Raw genomic sequence first — 16,397 nt, forward strand, 5'->3', positions numbered from 1 at the left:
AGTTGGTTCTTTAGGGTCTGATCCTGCAGGATTCTTTCTGCTCCGTCGTCACATTTAAACACCAAACAGTTAAAAACTAAATGTCATTCGATGGAGAAAACCTGAGAAATGGGGAAAGAAATGTTTGCAGATTATTTTATTTGTCCGACTGAACCAACCTGAGGCTGCATTCACTCAGATCCTCCACATTCTGCTCCTATTTAAATCAGTCCGAGTGAAAACAAGGAATCCAAACATGAGGTTTTTAACGGCGGCTGGCGACAGTTTGACCTTCCTGTCAGCTGATCAATAGCAGAGCAACAACAGGTGGAACGATCAATAAGAGGTGATGAAAGGTGAGCTGACAGCAGCTGTGTCCAGCATACCTTCTCTCAGAGAGGAAGAGCGGTGGCTCCACTTCGCTCCCTCATTAACAGACGCCTAGAGCGGGTCGACCCGGAACCACAGGTCCAAACTAGAGCTGCACCCATTTCCTTCATGCTGGCAGATTGGCCGATACTCACATGTGTAGCCCAGTTAATTTTCATCAGCAAAGACCTAAAAATCAGCCAGAAATGCAAGCTCTGTTATGCCCGCCCACCGATCAGGCCCCTCCCACCGATCAGGCCCCGCCCACTGATCACCACCCCCACCGATCAGGTCCCGCCCACGATCAGGCCCCGCCCACCGATCAGGCCCCGCCCACTGATCACCACCCCACCGATCAGGCCCCGCCCACTGATCACCACCCCCACCGATCAGGCCCCGCCCACTGATCAGCTCCCCCCCACCGATCAGGCCCCGCCCACTGATCAGGCCCCGCCCACTGATCAGGTCTGCAGTAAGATGTCTCTCCACCGTTTCTTTTGTATTAAGACAAAAGTAAATATTGACCAAAATGGGAATCAGCAGGTCAAGATGCAGAGATGATGCAATCAATGCCTCTCCAGTCTTGTGTGAAATTCTGCCCCTTGTGTCGGGAGCGAGCACTGCAGTCAGAGAGGCGGTCCGACCGTTTTCACAGCACCTCAGTGATTTCTCTGTGAAGCAACTTGTATAATCATGTCAAGATTAGAACTTTCAGTTTAATAGGCAGCTAGGAAAATTTTTTAAAAAGTAAATGAGGTCTTCTTACATGCTTGTTTTTGTAACTGGACAGAGAATATGTCTTTTTCCTACTTTTGTCACGAAAACCTGACAAATAAGTCAGTCACCAAATATGGGTTCCTACACATTGTGTAAAATTAATGTTTTTTCATTGCTGATATAATAGGTTGCAAGCTGGCTGATAGCAGAGCACAAAAAAGACTTGGTGAAAAGATGGGAGTGTAGGGGTTCTAGAAAGTCCCGCTGCAGTCAGCCGTCCCCCTGCGCTTGTTTCACCATAAGTGGCCAACTCTGCTATTCCGATATCAGTTGATACAGTAGCGGCTTCCGCACTTCCCATATCTGTGCCCTCTTTTTAGCAGCTAAAACTGTTTAATCTGTTGTTGTAACTCATTTTTCCGAACCGCTTTTAAACGCAACATGAGCGCTAAGACGCTTATGCTTCATTTACCTGCTGCTGTGCAGTGCTGCTCAGGTGTGTCACAATCATGGCAGCAAACCAGCAGAATGCAAAGAACTTTTCTGTTTTTCCCCAAACTAACCAAATGAGTTGGGTAAAGCTGCTAGATGCAGCTAATGTTAGCTAATGGATGAACAGCTAAAGTTAGCTAACGATGACCAGATAATGTTAGCTTACAGATGACCAGCTAACATTAGCTAACAGATGAACAGCTAATGTTAGCGAACAGATGAACATCTAAAGTCAGCTAACGGATGACCAGCTAATGTTAGCTGACAGATGAACAGCTAAAGTTAGCTAACGGATGAACAGCTAAAGTCAGCTAACGATGACCAGCTAATGTTAGCTTACAGATGAACAGCTAATGTTAGCTTATGGATGAACAGCTAAAGTCAGCTAACAGATGACAAGCTAACGTTAAGTAATGGATGACTAGCTAAAGTTAGCTAACGGATGATCAGCTAATGTTAGCTTACAGATGACCAGCTAAGATTAACTAACGGATGACCAGCTAATGTTAGCTGACAGATGAACAGCTAATGTTAGCTTATGGATGAACAGCTAAAGTCAGCTAACAGATGACAAGCTAACGTTACGTAATGGATGACTAGCTAAAGTTAGCTAACGGATGATCAACTAATGTTAGCTAATGGATGACCAGATAACTTTAGCTAATGGATGACTAGCTAATTTTAGCTAGCACCAATACAGCACCTTAATTAGACAATTAGTTTTATCTAATTACCTTAAAAAAGAGAAAATGTTTCCACCAGAATGGATAGCAGCTCCTCTTTTGGCGGTTGGCAAACAACAAAATTAGTGCATTACCGCCACCTACAGGTATGGAGTGTTACTCCATTACTTGCCTGAACTGAATGACAGAAAAGGCACATTTTGAAGTGACCCAAAAGAAGTCAGAACTGGAAAATCTATAAAGACTGCACCTAGAAATCCAGAAAAGCTCTATCATATCCTCACAGAATGAGGAAGACAAAAATGTTTTAGTTTGATGTGTTAACTTCAGAGCTTAGAAACCACAAACCAGTTTCAGATATGGGGCCCAATTGGATCCCAATTAAGCTCCAGAATGGAAAACCTAGCCGTACCAGGAAGCTGAGAAGCCTGCCAACATTAGCATCCCAGAGAGGTTAGCATCCCGGAGACATTAGCATCTTGGTCTTCAGCTGAACACTCCAAAACCAGGCAGAACTCCATCCTGCAGGATCTGGGTGCTTCTCTACGGTCAGTGTCTCTAAAGGCCGACCGTCAGTGAACGTGTCTCTAATCCTGATGAAGATTTCTCTGAGGATCCAATCTGCTCTGCTAGTTGCTGTGCGGTAATTAAACTGTTTGCTGCCGTTGAATCATCCGTCTCATGAAGCCGCAGAGCGAGCGTCTCGCTGCGATTAGTTTCCACATCAGTCAGGGTCAGAACAAGGTCATTTCATCTCTGCAAATCATTCATTTAGGACTCAAAACACTGAACCTCCTGTCAGTCGTTTGGATTCAGTTTCTCCCCTATAAAAAGATTGCTGGACATTTTAATGTTGAAACATATTTTTCCCAGACTATTTTATGAAGTTACATTTTTCTTTTTCATTAAAATTGTTTTTTTTATTCCAGTTCTAGTCCTAAAGTGAAACTTTTTAAGATCAAATCTGCTCTGAACAGTTGAAGGTTTAAATGTACAGACCCAGAATTATTCATGCCCAAGAGATTTAAGACTGCAATTATTTTTCATTCAACCAAGAAAACAAATACAAAATCTCTGGGTTAAAAACTTTCTATCCTCCATAAATAATAGTAGCTGCTCTGCAGGAGGCGCTGCAGCTGCTCCTCTTCCTCTCTGACACTGTTGAGGTTTTCTCTGCATTTGTTAAAACGTAACATCGTTCGGTGAAGTGAATTCATTCAACAGATGGCTGCCTTACAGCTCAACAGACACTGATGGCCCATAAACAGACACGGTGGTTCTGTACAGTTCTGACCAGAAGGGCTCAATATAAAACTATTTTACTGTAACAAAACAAAACCAGGAATCGTTTTCTGGTGGGACGAAAAGCTTTGCTAGCTATGCTAACTACTGATGTTTAGCATGGACGGTTTGACCACATCAGCAGTCGGTCCAGATGAGACCCATCAGAGAGCAGCTCACGTAGGAGGGCCGGGTTCTGTTCGCCGGCCCGGCCCAGTTCCACAGGATATGAAAGATCAGGAGATGCAGCCGCAACGCGGCGATGCTAATCGCTCCGTGACCATGACAACCAGCAGGCCTGGGCCGATGGAACCAGTTGGTGCTGATGGGACCAGTGAGGTGAGACTGCAGCTGTTAGCATCAGTTGCAGTTGAGCAGCTGAATGAAACTGCAGGAAAGGGTTCCGAGATCGGACCGGACCGGATCTCTCAGGGATCTCCAGTTTGGGCTGCTGTGGTGGAGCAGCGGTTAGCCACAGCCCACATGGAGGCTTTGGATCCCAACACGGCCTTGGTAGGTTGGATTCCCGGCCTGCTGACCTTGCCCCAGGTCTCCTCGTTATTTCACTATCAAATAAAGGAAACTATAAAACCTGAACAAAAGAATCTCCAGCATGTCTGACAGCACAGATTATTAAACCTCCCAGGAGGAGGTTGTGGGTTTGATTCCAGTGCGGTTCTGGTTCTGGTAACGCGACCAGAACAGAGAACATTTGGCAAAGACCCAACATCAGACCAGAATGGCGGTTGGTCCAGATCACAGAACCTCATCCTCCGTTTCCTCGCTCTGTTGTGGTTCTGGTTGCCATGCCAACCACCTGCATCCCAGCTCAGACAATGCGGTCGCTTAGCAACGTCAGCAAGAAGCTGCAGACGCTGCGGAGGAAAGCCGATCCCCGGGACACCATCAGCAGCTTCCTCTTAGATTCAGGGTTTTCTATCCAACCGTCTCCACCTTTGATCACAGGATGAACGGAAACTGGAAGCGGATTCGTCAATTTAATCCGTTTTCTAAAACAGCAGCTTCCCGACGCGCCACATCAAGACGGAGAACAGAGGAAAACTCGTCCCACAGCAAGAAGACGTGGAGCTCCAAGCGATGCAGGAAGGCCCTCTGTGCCGCCTCCAGCTCCGGCATCCGCAGGGCCGGGTCCGGACCCGGGAGGAGCCTCTCCAGAACCCACAGCAGGCAGGAGTTCTGGTACCGGTCCAGGGGAAAGGTCCGGAGCGCCGAGCTCTCCTGCACCTGCAGAAAGATGAAAATCAGAGAATTTACAGTTAAAAGCATCAAATTGATATGAAAGCTCCTGATGTCACTTCCTGCTGGTTCGGTTCAGACCAATGAGAACCACGCATGGCAACAATAAGTTAGTTGGAAGGAAGACCTCTGGGCTGGTACTGACAGAGGAGACGTTGTAGAAACCGGGGCGCAGACATGGAGGGAAGGGTCAGAGAAATGGGTCGGACGGGTTCTGGTGTCGCATGATAAATGTTCTGTTCTTCTGCAGCACCTTATCTAGTCCAGAGGACTCCAAAGCTCCACTCTGCATCACCCTGTGAGGATGGACAACTAGTAGCTGCAGCTAACAGAGGCCAGGCCACCAGGCCACCAGGGTTCCTGGGTACCTGGGTTCCTGGGTACCAGCACCATCTGCTGGGCTCTGACCCGATCTTCATTGTTCCTCCAGCTGCTCCTCTTCATCCTCAGAGAGATGGAAAACAATCCAGGAGATGCTGTCCTTCTGCCAGTCCATCGCAGGAAAAACAGCAAATCACGGGTTATGATGTCATGATATCAGGTTATGATGTCAGTAGAGGGACGACCAGAGAAATCTGAAATGCTCCATGCAGGAAACAATGAAATCATCTCCAAACTGCCTGACCCTGATCATGAAAAGCTCAGAGAAACCCAAGAATTACAGCTCAAAGCTGAAAGGTAGTTGGACCATCAGACAGCTGAGAACATCAATGACCAAAGCAATGATGGAAAGGTTCAGTTTTCCAATAGTTCTCCTCACTGTGAGACGCCTAATTGCTCAGCTGCTGAGGACACCACCACTCCGTCAGCTGGTCTGGAGACACAGAGCCAGTCCGGTCCACAGCTGCACTTCCTGCACTCAGATGTTGACATCTGGACTTTAGTTAGTCCCAGAGAAAGCAGCGGATCGTCTCGCTTCCTGACATCAGCTTCAGCTAAATGGTCTCATGAGGCGGACAGGAAGCTGGCTGGAGGAGCCATCAGAGCCTCCAGAGAAAAAACATCCTGGAAAACCCGATTAGGCTGAAGGATTAATAACTATTTCAAATAGGTTTATTCAGTGTTGCCATGGAAGCATGTATTTTAAAGAGGTCGACAGACTAAACATCTTTGGTTTATTTGAGAAGTTTATTTTCATGAAGCTTTGTGAAATTGTTCCAGAAATAATGGCAAGATGATTGTTATGTTAAAATGATGCTGACCCTCAGCAGAGGGTTAGGGCTAGAAAATGCCACACAGCTCGAAGACGTAAAGACTTTGGGGAGAAAAGTAGGAAGAGAACCTCTGCAACAGACCATCGAAGGACGAAACGGACAAAGGAAATGTCCAAATCGAGCTGAGGGCGGACTGAAACCCCATTCAGTCAGAAGGACCTGAACCTCTGGTTCTGGTTCTTTATTTAACCAGGATCAAAACTCCATTACCAGATTAGACTGTATGATTGGTAAAGTCGCAGCTCTACAGACTGGACCCGCTTCTACCGGCTGGACTGCAGAACCCGGTTCACACTGAGACAAACAACATACGTTTTCAGGGATTACTAAAATATGCATCAGGAAGCAGCGCCACAGAAGACGCTGTAGTACGTCCGCTGGGTCACTAGGTGGTGCTGTAACATGGCTTTTCTGCCCTTTTCCGTCTATTGACGATGTTACAGCGAACGCGTTCGTCACTGCAGAGAGCCGATGTGGGTCACACATCGACCATCATGTGGATCGCAAAAGACACGAAAACCTGCCCTCTGAACATAACCATTCAATTTGAGCCTTTATTCTAATTTTATTTGCCTGGTTTTAATTACAATGTGCAGAAATAAGTCAGTTTATTATCAATAATCATCTTTACTGTCCACAAATGTGGAAATTAGCCTTTGGCATCGGATGGTGGCTAAAAACAACTGAACGTCTGAATAAATATCTGATGCCCACAATTTGTTGGGCCTTTAGTTTTGTCTGTGTTTCTATAAATCTCCCAGCATCCATTGCTGTGTGCCGATCCTTTTGCCTCTGCAGCCTATTTGTGTCCTTCGCTGGCAGGCGTCCGTCGCAGCCGAACATGTTAGACGTTTCATTGCATGTCAGGTTCTCCAGTGTCACTAAAAGCCAATTAGCCTGAGATGTGATTCTGACCTGAGCTGCATAAAGTGAAGCAGCGCTACCTGGTCTAAAGAGTGCAGGTACTTGGCGGTGACCATCATGCTGCTGACATTGAAACATCACAGCAGCTCGCCAGGAAGAGTCCCACCTGGAACAAATGAGCTTTCAGAGATAAAGGAGCCAGTTTTATGAATCTGCATCAGCTGAAGGTCTGACTCATCGACACAAACAAACACCAATAAGTCCTTGATTTGAAGAAGTATTTAATTTGATCTGAGCCAGAACAGATGGAGTTTTTGTGGTAATTTAATCTGCCTCTCCTGATATTTAATGCAGGGAGGAGAGCAGGAGTCCTGGCTGCTCAGCCTCAGTGTAAATTGAACTGGCAGTGCCCTTTAGAGACAGCAGATGTGACGCTCATTTCATCAGCTCTGCAGCCAACTCTGAACCATGCGTGTCTGGAAAAATTCAATATCCCCAAGGCAAACTTAATATCATTAAGGCCAATCATCACAGCCGCTGACCGGCCATGAAACCCATCAGGACGCTCTAATGAGAGTCCAACACCAGCTCCAGTCAAACTGTCTGCTGGGTCTGAACATCCACACACCGGGTTCTACAGCAACATGTTGTCCATAGGCAGCCGTCCAAGCATGCAGGATGCAGCCCTCCTTCCTGCTGCTCCTCCACGTTCAACCAACAGAACCTCGGTACCATCCTCTCTTCAACCTGGACCGTTTGGTTCTGGGTCATTTGGTGCTCAGAGGTCAGATGGTCTCTGATCATCCAGGTTGAGTCAGAGCCTGCAAGCAGCCATACTAGTTCAAGGTCAAGACCTTTAACCTGGTGACTGAGGCCTGCAGATTCTGAGATGGAGCTCCTTCTTCATGCATTGATCCCGCGCTTTAACTCCTTCGCCAGGGAACAAAAAATGACAATAATGAAGTGAAGAAAGAGTCGGTGATTGCATCACATGCCAACCCCACCGCCCACATTCAAACACATCTCTAGCAGACACTCCTAATCTGTTCCAAGAGGTAGAACAGGCACCTGTGCTACTCATCAATCCGTCCTACCTTGTGGTACCACAGTGATGCTACCTCACATACTGCTTACTCAGCAGATTTCTTATCATCTGGGTTAAAGTTTTGTTTCCTGTTTTATTTCAAAGACTGCGGTAAGCTTTCATGAATTTATTTTATACCTGGCTTTCATTGAGCTGCTGTATTACTTCATGCTTTATAGGCAGCTTGTATACATATTTAGAAATGGCTTTAGTTTGCCGTCTCAATTTAATTTAATATTAATGAGCATTAAATCTCATTAATACTGTAAACAAGTCATTGTCTGGCGGATAAATCAGGACAAAATACCTTGCTTCGTGGGACTGTGTGTCCCTTCATGATCAAATATTTCGTTTAATTACACTCTTTTTTTATTAAACCTTGCTAAATAGATGTTGGTAGCAATATGTGGGATTGAAGCTGCAATATTACTGTATATTAATCATGTCCCATCATTTCAGGAACACAATGACCTGCGCAGTTCGGTGACACTGTGGCTGCGCTGCATTTGATAAAGTCTGTCATACAAACATATTATTGCCCAAAAAAGATTTTTCTAGGATCTCTATTTATATTACATTTCAATAAAAACTTGTTTGCCCTCTCTGACACTTTCATTCTTTTAAAAACCTCTATTTGAAACATTTCTCATGAAGGTAGGAGAAAACTACTTCCACTTCTAATGAAAGTTTTCAGGAGAGTCTGAACTGAGACTGAGCCTCCAGCTTGGACCCGGCTGGCGCTGACACAGCAGAACCAGAGCAGCAGGACTGGGTCACTGCGGTCCTTGTCAGACTCCAGCAGATGGTGCAGCTCATCAGGACGCTGACGACTGCAGCACCTCTGAAGCTGCGGACGAGAACATTGACCTCGGCCACCTGCCGATGACCTCAAGACCGACGCCTCAAATCCAACACAATTCAGTTTATTTATAAAGCAACAATTGACATGTCAACTTGAGGCAATAAAGTCACTTCATTCCAGTCAATCCATCAGTGCATCAGGTTCAGTTTATAATTACTTTACTGGTCATAAGGTTTCCATCAAAGGAAACACAGCAGAGCATCAGCATTCACTCCTGATCAGCAGGGGGCAACCCTGGAAAACGGCCTGAAATGTGTTGACCTCACAGCAATCTCTCATACAGAGCATCTGACCAAGCTTCTCCCCAAGACTCCCACCAAGCTTTGAACCCAACGTCACTCTGAGCATCGTACCAAACACCAAACGTACCGAACGTGGAAAACCCGAAAAGAAAATAAGACGACAGTCCAAACAAATCAGAACAGTCCAGTGGGTGGTGACGAAGGAGGCGGACCCATCGTGGCTGGTCCGGTGGGCGGCAGCAGCACAGGAGGCAATGGAACAGGTGAGTTAGCCGCCGGTTCTGCCATCCTCGGCTCACTGTGGGGACGTCGGGTAATTGGTCACATGGCCCACTTCCTGGGGCAAGAGCTGCAGTAGGTGCAGGAGCCATAAATGGGACTGGAGCTGTGATACCTGGCCGAGGTGGGAGTGGTTTTCCATCCATGATTGCCAGGGCGGCCTGGCGTTCTCACTCCGCCTCCTCCACCAAGCCTAGGGAAGGGAGATGGGGGAACCAGGACACATCTGGTCGCCATGCCGAGACGTCTGCAGACGGAGTCGGGTTTGGCAGTCACGTCTATGTATTTCTTGTCTGTGGATCGTAATTCTTCAAAGTCCCTCTCAAAAAGTATATGTCCTGGATCCATTGTGCTGATTGAATCTCTTACCGCAAAGCCTCACCGTTACTTTTCTTGGTTGGGTCATTCTGGCACAATATGCCGTAGCTGGTGGTGAGGATGGATGAGGAGGACCCTCATTGTGGTGTGAAAATGGTAGTTTTAATGACATTTATAGGTGAGTACAGAAATCTAGGCTACACAGGTGAGCAATGAGACAAGGAAACTCAGACACTGATTGCAACTGGGAATACTCACAACAGAACGGAGACACGACATTGACATGACAAACTTTTATCATTTATGCAGCTTTAGTAGCTCCTTCGTAGTTTTTAATAAGCTCACAGAATTGCCAGAGCTTCATTGGACAAATCTCTCTGATCGCCATGCAGCTGCGTAGCAACTTTGACTTTCAGTAGACAAAGCATTATAAAAAATATTATAAAAAGAAACTAACATACTGTGCTAGTCAGAAAGCTCCTCTACAGGCTGAACCCTCGGTCCATAACGCACTGGCTAAACTCTAACTTTATCAATGCAGACAAAGTCAGCTTTTTGAAACGTGAACACACATAACGCTTTGTTCACAAAGAAATATTCTCACTGCATGTCCAACGCGCACCTCTAAATGTGTTCCTGTGAACACCGACGGCAGCTCCATGTGAACATTTGAGGTTGACATTCAGCAAATGCAGTGAGTTCAACTTTACATCGATAAATTCCATAAAGAAACACAGAGCCTATATATAAATGTTCAAATAGGTGAGCTTATATGAGCGACCTGCACCAAGGTGAACTACAGAGATCGAGCCACGACAAAAACGTGGCGATCCGATTGGTGCGCGCTTCCTGTTCAGTGCAGCAACAATTATAATCAGGAATAATTCTGCTCTGTCAGTGAAATGCTCACTGGCTAATTAAAAAAAAAAGTTTTTCTTTTATCAATTTTTCTTTATATAAACAAAAGACACACAGTGCTAATAAGCCTAGTGCGTAAAGTCTGGCAGCCCGCCAGGCTCAAACACTCTGGAGGTCTCAGGCCGTCGCGCTGCATCAGAGTAACGTCCTTCGCTAAGGGAGCTGGATCTTTACAAAACCGTCTCCTATTCCAAATTTGGAAGAACTGAAATTCAAAATGAATCATTTTTAACTTTATTGAGGCTTACTCTGCTTTGTAAGTATGCTTTTATTTTGTAATGCCTGCCAAACATCCTGACAAGGGAGAAACTCTTGCTACACAGAAATCGATCAGCAGACGAGGAGAGGAAGAGGAGGGCCTCATCAACAACTCCATGCAATCTGCTGGGTCCCTGAGACAGAAAACCTTTTCATAACTAATAATAAACTGAAGCTTGTGCATTGATCCATAACTACAATCAACTACAATGAATTGAATAGACCTGGAGGTGAAGTTTATAAACGGAGCTGCCCAGTTCTTCCCATTTCTCCTAAACACTGATTTCTGCTGGTCTGTAGAGAATAAAAGCCTGAAAACCAAACGGTTGTAGAGGCTAAAAGCCAACCTGTGGCTCCGTCAGGGCAGAGGGTGAACACGGAGGCAGGTAAATATCATCTGGACCCCTTTAGAGTTCTACATGTGTTCATTTCAAAGGACCCCTGCTTGGCGTGACTCTTGGCTCCATGGCTTACTAAAAGCCGGCCGGCCCAGCGACTCGAGGACGGACGTTTGAATACTCAGAGGAAGGGAAGTGGTGGGAAGCCGTATTGATCAAGAGAGGCCGAGGCAACGAGAGTAAAGGCTAAAACGTCTCTGCCTGAAAGCCCAGAACAAAGGAAGAGTCTGAGAGCCAACAGGTTGTAGAGAGAAACAGTCTGCAGGGAGGAAACGCTGAAATAAACCAGGAGGCCAAAATAATAAAGTCAAATCATTTCCACAGACAAGCTGCTTTTATTTATGTGGCGTAGGAAAGCTTGTGGAACGCCACGGAGAGAGGGACACAAAGCCACAGCTTATCAGGCGAGCACAAAGGGAACGAGAGACAAAAGGCAGAACGCTGCAGCGCGTTTACCTGGGATGTCTGCCAGAGCTGCTCAGCCAGAGAGCCGATCTCCGACAGGATGAGACACACCAGGAAGGACTTTGATACGCTGCAGCTCCCCAAAGCAACCAGGGACTCCTTCAGCTCCTCTGCAGCCTGCAAGCAAGCAAACAGCAGCTTCACGAACGGAGCTCATCAGGGTTCACTCAGGATTTGAAACAACAAAAATCAGCTTTGATTATTTTCCAAAACTACCAGGAAATATGGAACCAGGGAGAAAAACTTCCTCTGCAATTCCACAGGACATATGAGGAAAAGCAGAAAGACGTCAGCAAGGATCTCAGAGCAGCAACTGCTGCTACCCGTCAACCTGGGAGGGTCAAAGTTCATCTGCAAGCCACCTGGAGTCCATCAATCTCCAGAGATGAAAAGATCTCAGACGTCCCAAGGTCAGAGGTCAGAGAAATGCCCTCCAGCTCAGACTCAGAGCAGCTGTGAAGCACGCAGGTGGAGGAATGGTAAACCGGGCCACAGATCCAGATAGAAGCTGAACTGCTAGTCAGTCTGGACCAGGAAGATCCGGGTCAGGCGACAGACCAGCAGCTTCCCCTCCTTTATCCCCACAGCCGGACTGGGAGGACTGGTTCTGTCCCGGTTCAATCTGGACAGAAGACGATTCGGCATTAAAGAGGAGGCAGAGGTGACCTCCTCATCTCCAGCGTCTGATTGGAGAGCTGAAGCTGGGAGATGATGAAGGAAACCTTTCGGCCATCTTTTCTGCTCCCTCGCCATGATGAGACCGAAGGAACGGATCCCCCTGGATCCTCCTGGATTCTCCTGGATCCCCCTGGATTCTCGTGGATCTCCCTGGATTCTCCTGGATCCTCCTGGATCCCCCTAGATTCTCCTGGATCCTCGGTTCGTCTCCGAAGAGAAAAACGACGACGAAGCGTGGAGATTCATTTGAATATCATGAAACATTTCTACAAGCTGGAGGCGATTCGGTGAGCGGTTCCACGTGCTGCTAGCTAAAGACCGGCCGTCCGATCCCAGATCATGGGAACCGGCCGATCCAGTCCACTAATCCGGAACCGTTCCTTCAGTCAGACGTTGCTCCTGCTGCTAACCGGTCCGAGGTTCTGGAGGACTACCAGATTCCCTCTGCTGGAAAAAGCTGCAGAAGAGATTCAGCTCCCATTGACCTTTGACCGGGACTTTACCATCTGGACTCACCCTGCCGGGCCGCTGGCTGCGCAGCAGCGTCTGGGTCAGCTCCCTCAGCGCCTCCTCCACGCGTCTCCGCAGGTCCGCGGACGGCCGCCCGGAGCACAGGAGGTCCGAGGCCCGGGACGCCGCCCGGCAGGCCTGGGGCAGGAAGTCGGGGAGCCCCGGCGACGGGGGCGCCCTGCAGGCCGCCACCACGCCGTCCAGGAGCAGGAAGACGGTTTCTGATGCCGCCGAGCCGCCGTGGCCCTCTGGGGCCAGAGCCGCGCTGCTGCCGTCGAGGCGCTGCAGGGAACACAGAGACTGCAGGAAACGCATGTGAGGAAGCAGCGCGTCGCTCCAGGGATCGCTCTGGACTCTGGAGGCAGGAGGAGCAGGAGGAGCAGGAGGAGCAGGAGGAGCAGGAGGAGCAGGAGGAGCAGGAGGCCCCTGCAGCAGGAGGTCAGGAGTCTCTGAGTCTGGGGGAGGGTCGGCACTGAGACCTGGGCTTCCTGGACCAAATAGATCCTGAGACAGATCCTCCATGATGCTTCGTCTGAAAGACAGAAAAGGAAAGAAAACTTGTGGATCAATAGATATTAGTTCCTGTAACCACCAGAACCAGAACCAGAACCAGAACCAGAACCAGAACTAGAACCTGCAGAGTTCTGTCCATAACCCAACATCATGACGCTGCAGATTTATTAACAGCATCCTGGAACCAAAAGGCATCAGTATCAGCAACCGAAGGACCACCCTGGTCCTGATTGCCCTTTGACCTCAAGGTGTCGCCTTCAGGTCAAAGGGCACCTTCAGTCTTCATGACCATCAAGGATCAATAATCCATGAAACGAATCAATCAGACCATCAAAAAACTCAGCAAAGAGAAAGAAACCCAACCCATTGCACAGCAGCTCTTTGACCTTTGACCTCTCCTCCGTTTTTGGGTTTTCCTGCCTCCTCTTTTCTTCCCAGGTGATTCCAGGTTTTTCCAGGTGAGTTTGTGCAATAATCCTGTAATTATTCCACAAAATGCATGAAGACAGTTCATCTAAGATCTCTGATGCTCCGAATCGCCTTGGATGGTTCTGACAGGTTCTGGTTCTGGTTCTGTTACGGCTTTGTAACAGAACACAAATTGAAATGACTCTTTACGTACAAAATCACAAACATCAAACCCGCCAGAGAAACACTTCCCACACCGAGGGGAAAATTGGACTAAATTACATTTTCACATTTTCCTCTTTGTGATTTTCAGTGGCAGGAAAAGCTGGTTGCTATGGCGCTGCATGGGGAATATGAAGGAGGCCGGAGAGCCGCCATCAGGAGCAGACAGAGTAATGTGGCCATTTTTATACAAATACACATTTGAATTCAGATTGCTTCTCCAAGGCACGTCCACACAGGACATGAAATATTCCTCTCATTTTCAGGAGGCTCTGGTCCAAAGAGTCTCTAAAACTCGTCTGTCCTTTAAATCAAAGCTGCATTTGTTGCTCGTTATTCTGACAGGAGAAGAAGAAACTGTAGTTCTACTTTTATAGCCCAGAGTCCCTAAATGTGTCCCTGCAGGCGTCAGGAAGGGAAACGTGCAGCATCAGCTTCTGCATGAAGCTGAGACGCAGGGGTCAAAGGTTAACAGGACAGAAAGCATCGGTGTCCAGCATGGCGCCCGCATTAATCAGCTTCAGGGAATCCATTCCATCTTTGCTCCAGTTAACATGAAATGAAAGCCTGACTTTCTGTTTAGCCTCACTGACCTCTGACCTCTGGTGTTTCAGAGCAGCAGCTGAAGCTGATCAGTCTGCTAGCTCTGCTGGTCACGAGACAAATGAAGCGGATCAGTTCCAGAACCCGTCGCTGATCATTCGACCCAGAACAAACACCTACCCGCCGTCGCCCTGGAGACCAGCAGCTCCGTCCGCAGCCTCAGCACTTCCTGCTGCAGCGCCTGGACCCGTTCCCGCCACGCGCCGTCCTGCCGCCTCAGCGTGCGACCCAAAGCCTCGCCGTGCTGTCGGACGCTCACCCCAGGGGGTCTGCTTCTGATGACGGCCATCGCCACGGCCACCCGGGCCTTCGTGAGACGCCACGGGTCTCGACCAGACCCTACGGCAGACGGGACAGGCAGTTTGATTGAGACACAGGAAGTGCCCCTTCCCGTCACAGGAAGTGTCCCGTCCCGTCACAGGAAGTGCCCCTTCCCGTCACAGGAAGTGCCCCTTCCCGTCACAGGAAGTGCCCCTTCCCGTCACAGGAAGTGCCCCTTCCCGTCACAGGAAGTGCCCCTTCCCGTCACAGGAAGTGTCCCTTCCCGTCACAGGAAGTGTCCCTTCCCGTCACAGGAAGTGTCCCTTCCCGTCACAGGAAGTGTCCCTTCGCGTGACAGGAAGTGTCCCTTCGCGTGACAGGCAAACTAAGGGTCACTCTGACATGAAAAGTCAGAGAAAATCAAGGGATGAGTCGGCACTGGACCAGACCAGAACCAGGACCAGAACCAGAACCTGAACCAGAACCAGAACCAGGACCAGAACCAGGACTAGGACCAGGGTGCTCATCACCCTCTGGCCCAGAAGCCTCCAGAAACAATAATTTCTTTCTGTGTCGGATGATAAATAAGCAGCTGTGCCACTCCCAACATGGCGTCTGCAAATGACTCGGTAATAGAAACTAAACGGCTGTTTTTAATGACTAACAAAGAAACTAAACGGTCTTTGTTGCCACACAGAGCTCTAGATTTTACCCACAGACAAAAACTAACTCAGTTTTGTTTTAGACTCAGTTGCAACTTGACATATTAGCTGTTAGCTAATTAACCACAGAAGAAGAAACTCCCGCTGTTAGCTAAATTAACGTAGTAGAAAGTCAAATAAATAAATAAATCTGTTTAACTCGTCATTCATCAGCACCAACACCAATCAGTACCGTTTAACCGGTTCGGTTCGGTCCCCATCGCCAGATTTAACGGAACCAGGAAGCTAACAGAGCGCAGCCTCCAGCTGGTGTCCCGCTGAAATCCGTCCCGCAGGAAATTCACTCAGGGGTCAAAGGTTACCAGCTCTGTTGAATCATTTTATTCATTAAGCTTCTAAAATATATTCTACAAAAACAATAACCCACTAATTAAATATGAATAAATCTGTAAAAAATACATTTTGTTTAATCAAATAAACATTATTTTAAATAATATACATAATATATATATAAAATATTATACATATAGGTTATGTATATATAGCCTAAATATATATATATATATATATATATATATATATATATATATATATATATATATATATATATATATTATTTAGATATTAAGTTTGCCTGCAATAAATCAGAAATGACAACATGACCTTGATCGATTACTGATTACTGCAACAATTTTTACAGGTTTGTGTAGAAAAGGCTAAAAGTTAGGGTTAGGGTTAAAGTTGCCTTAACGGTCAGTGGAAAATTGATCAACATTTTTTCTGTGTATTTGCTTGATCAAATTGATGTTGACCTTCAACAAAATGTAATGTTAAAAGCTCGTTTCATAACTGGTGATGTT

The 16,397-nt window shown here is 47.2% G+C and overlaps 1 protein-coding gene across 1 annotated transcript; it reads right to left on the bottom strand.

Annotated features, from left to right (window-relative positions):
* Window positions 1–3,127: 3,127 nt before the first annotated feature.
* Window positions 3,128–15,861, bottom strand: mei4 (meiosis-specific, MEI4 homolog (S. cerevisiae)). The gene is given in 7 exon segments (XM_055023025.1): window positions 3,128–4,582; window positions 4,584–4,766; window positions 11,672–11,797; window positions 12,875–13,400; window positions 13,624–13,636; window positions 14,735–14,953; window positions 15,770–15,861. Coding segments are annotated over 7 exon segments (1,146 nt in total). The 5' UTR covers window positions 15,798–15,861; the 3' UTR covers window positions 3,128–4,531.
* Between the last annotated feature and the right edge of the window lie 536 nt (window positions 15,862–16,397).

Source organism: Poeciliopsis prolifica, unplaced genomic scaffold, assembly GCF_027474105.1.
Source record: "Poeciliopsis prolifica strain line A6 unplaced genomic scaffold, Auburn_PproV2 SCAFFOLD094, whole genome shotgun sequence".
NCBI lineage: Eukaryota > Metazoa > Chordata > Actinopteri > Cyprinodontiformes > Poeciliidae > Poeciliopsis > Poeciliopsis prolifica.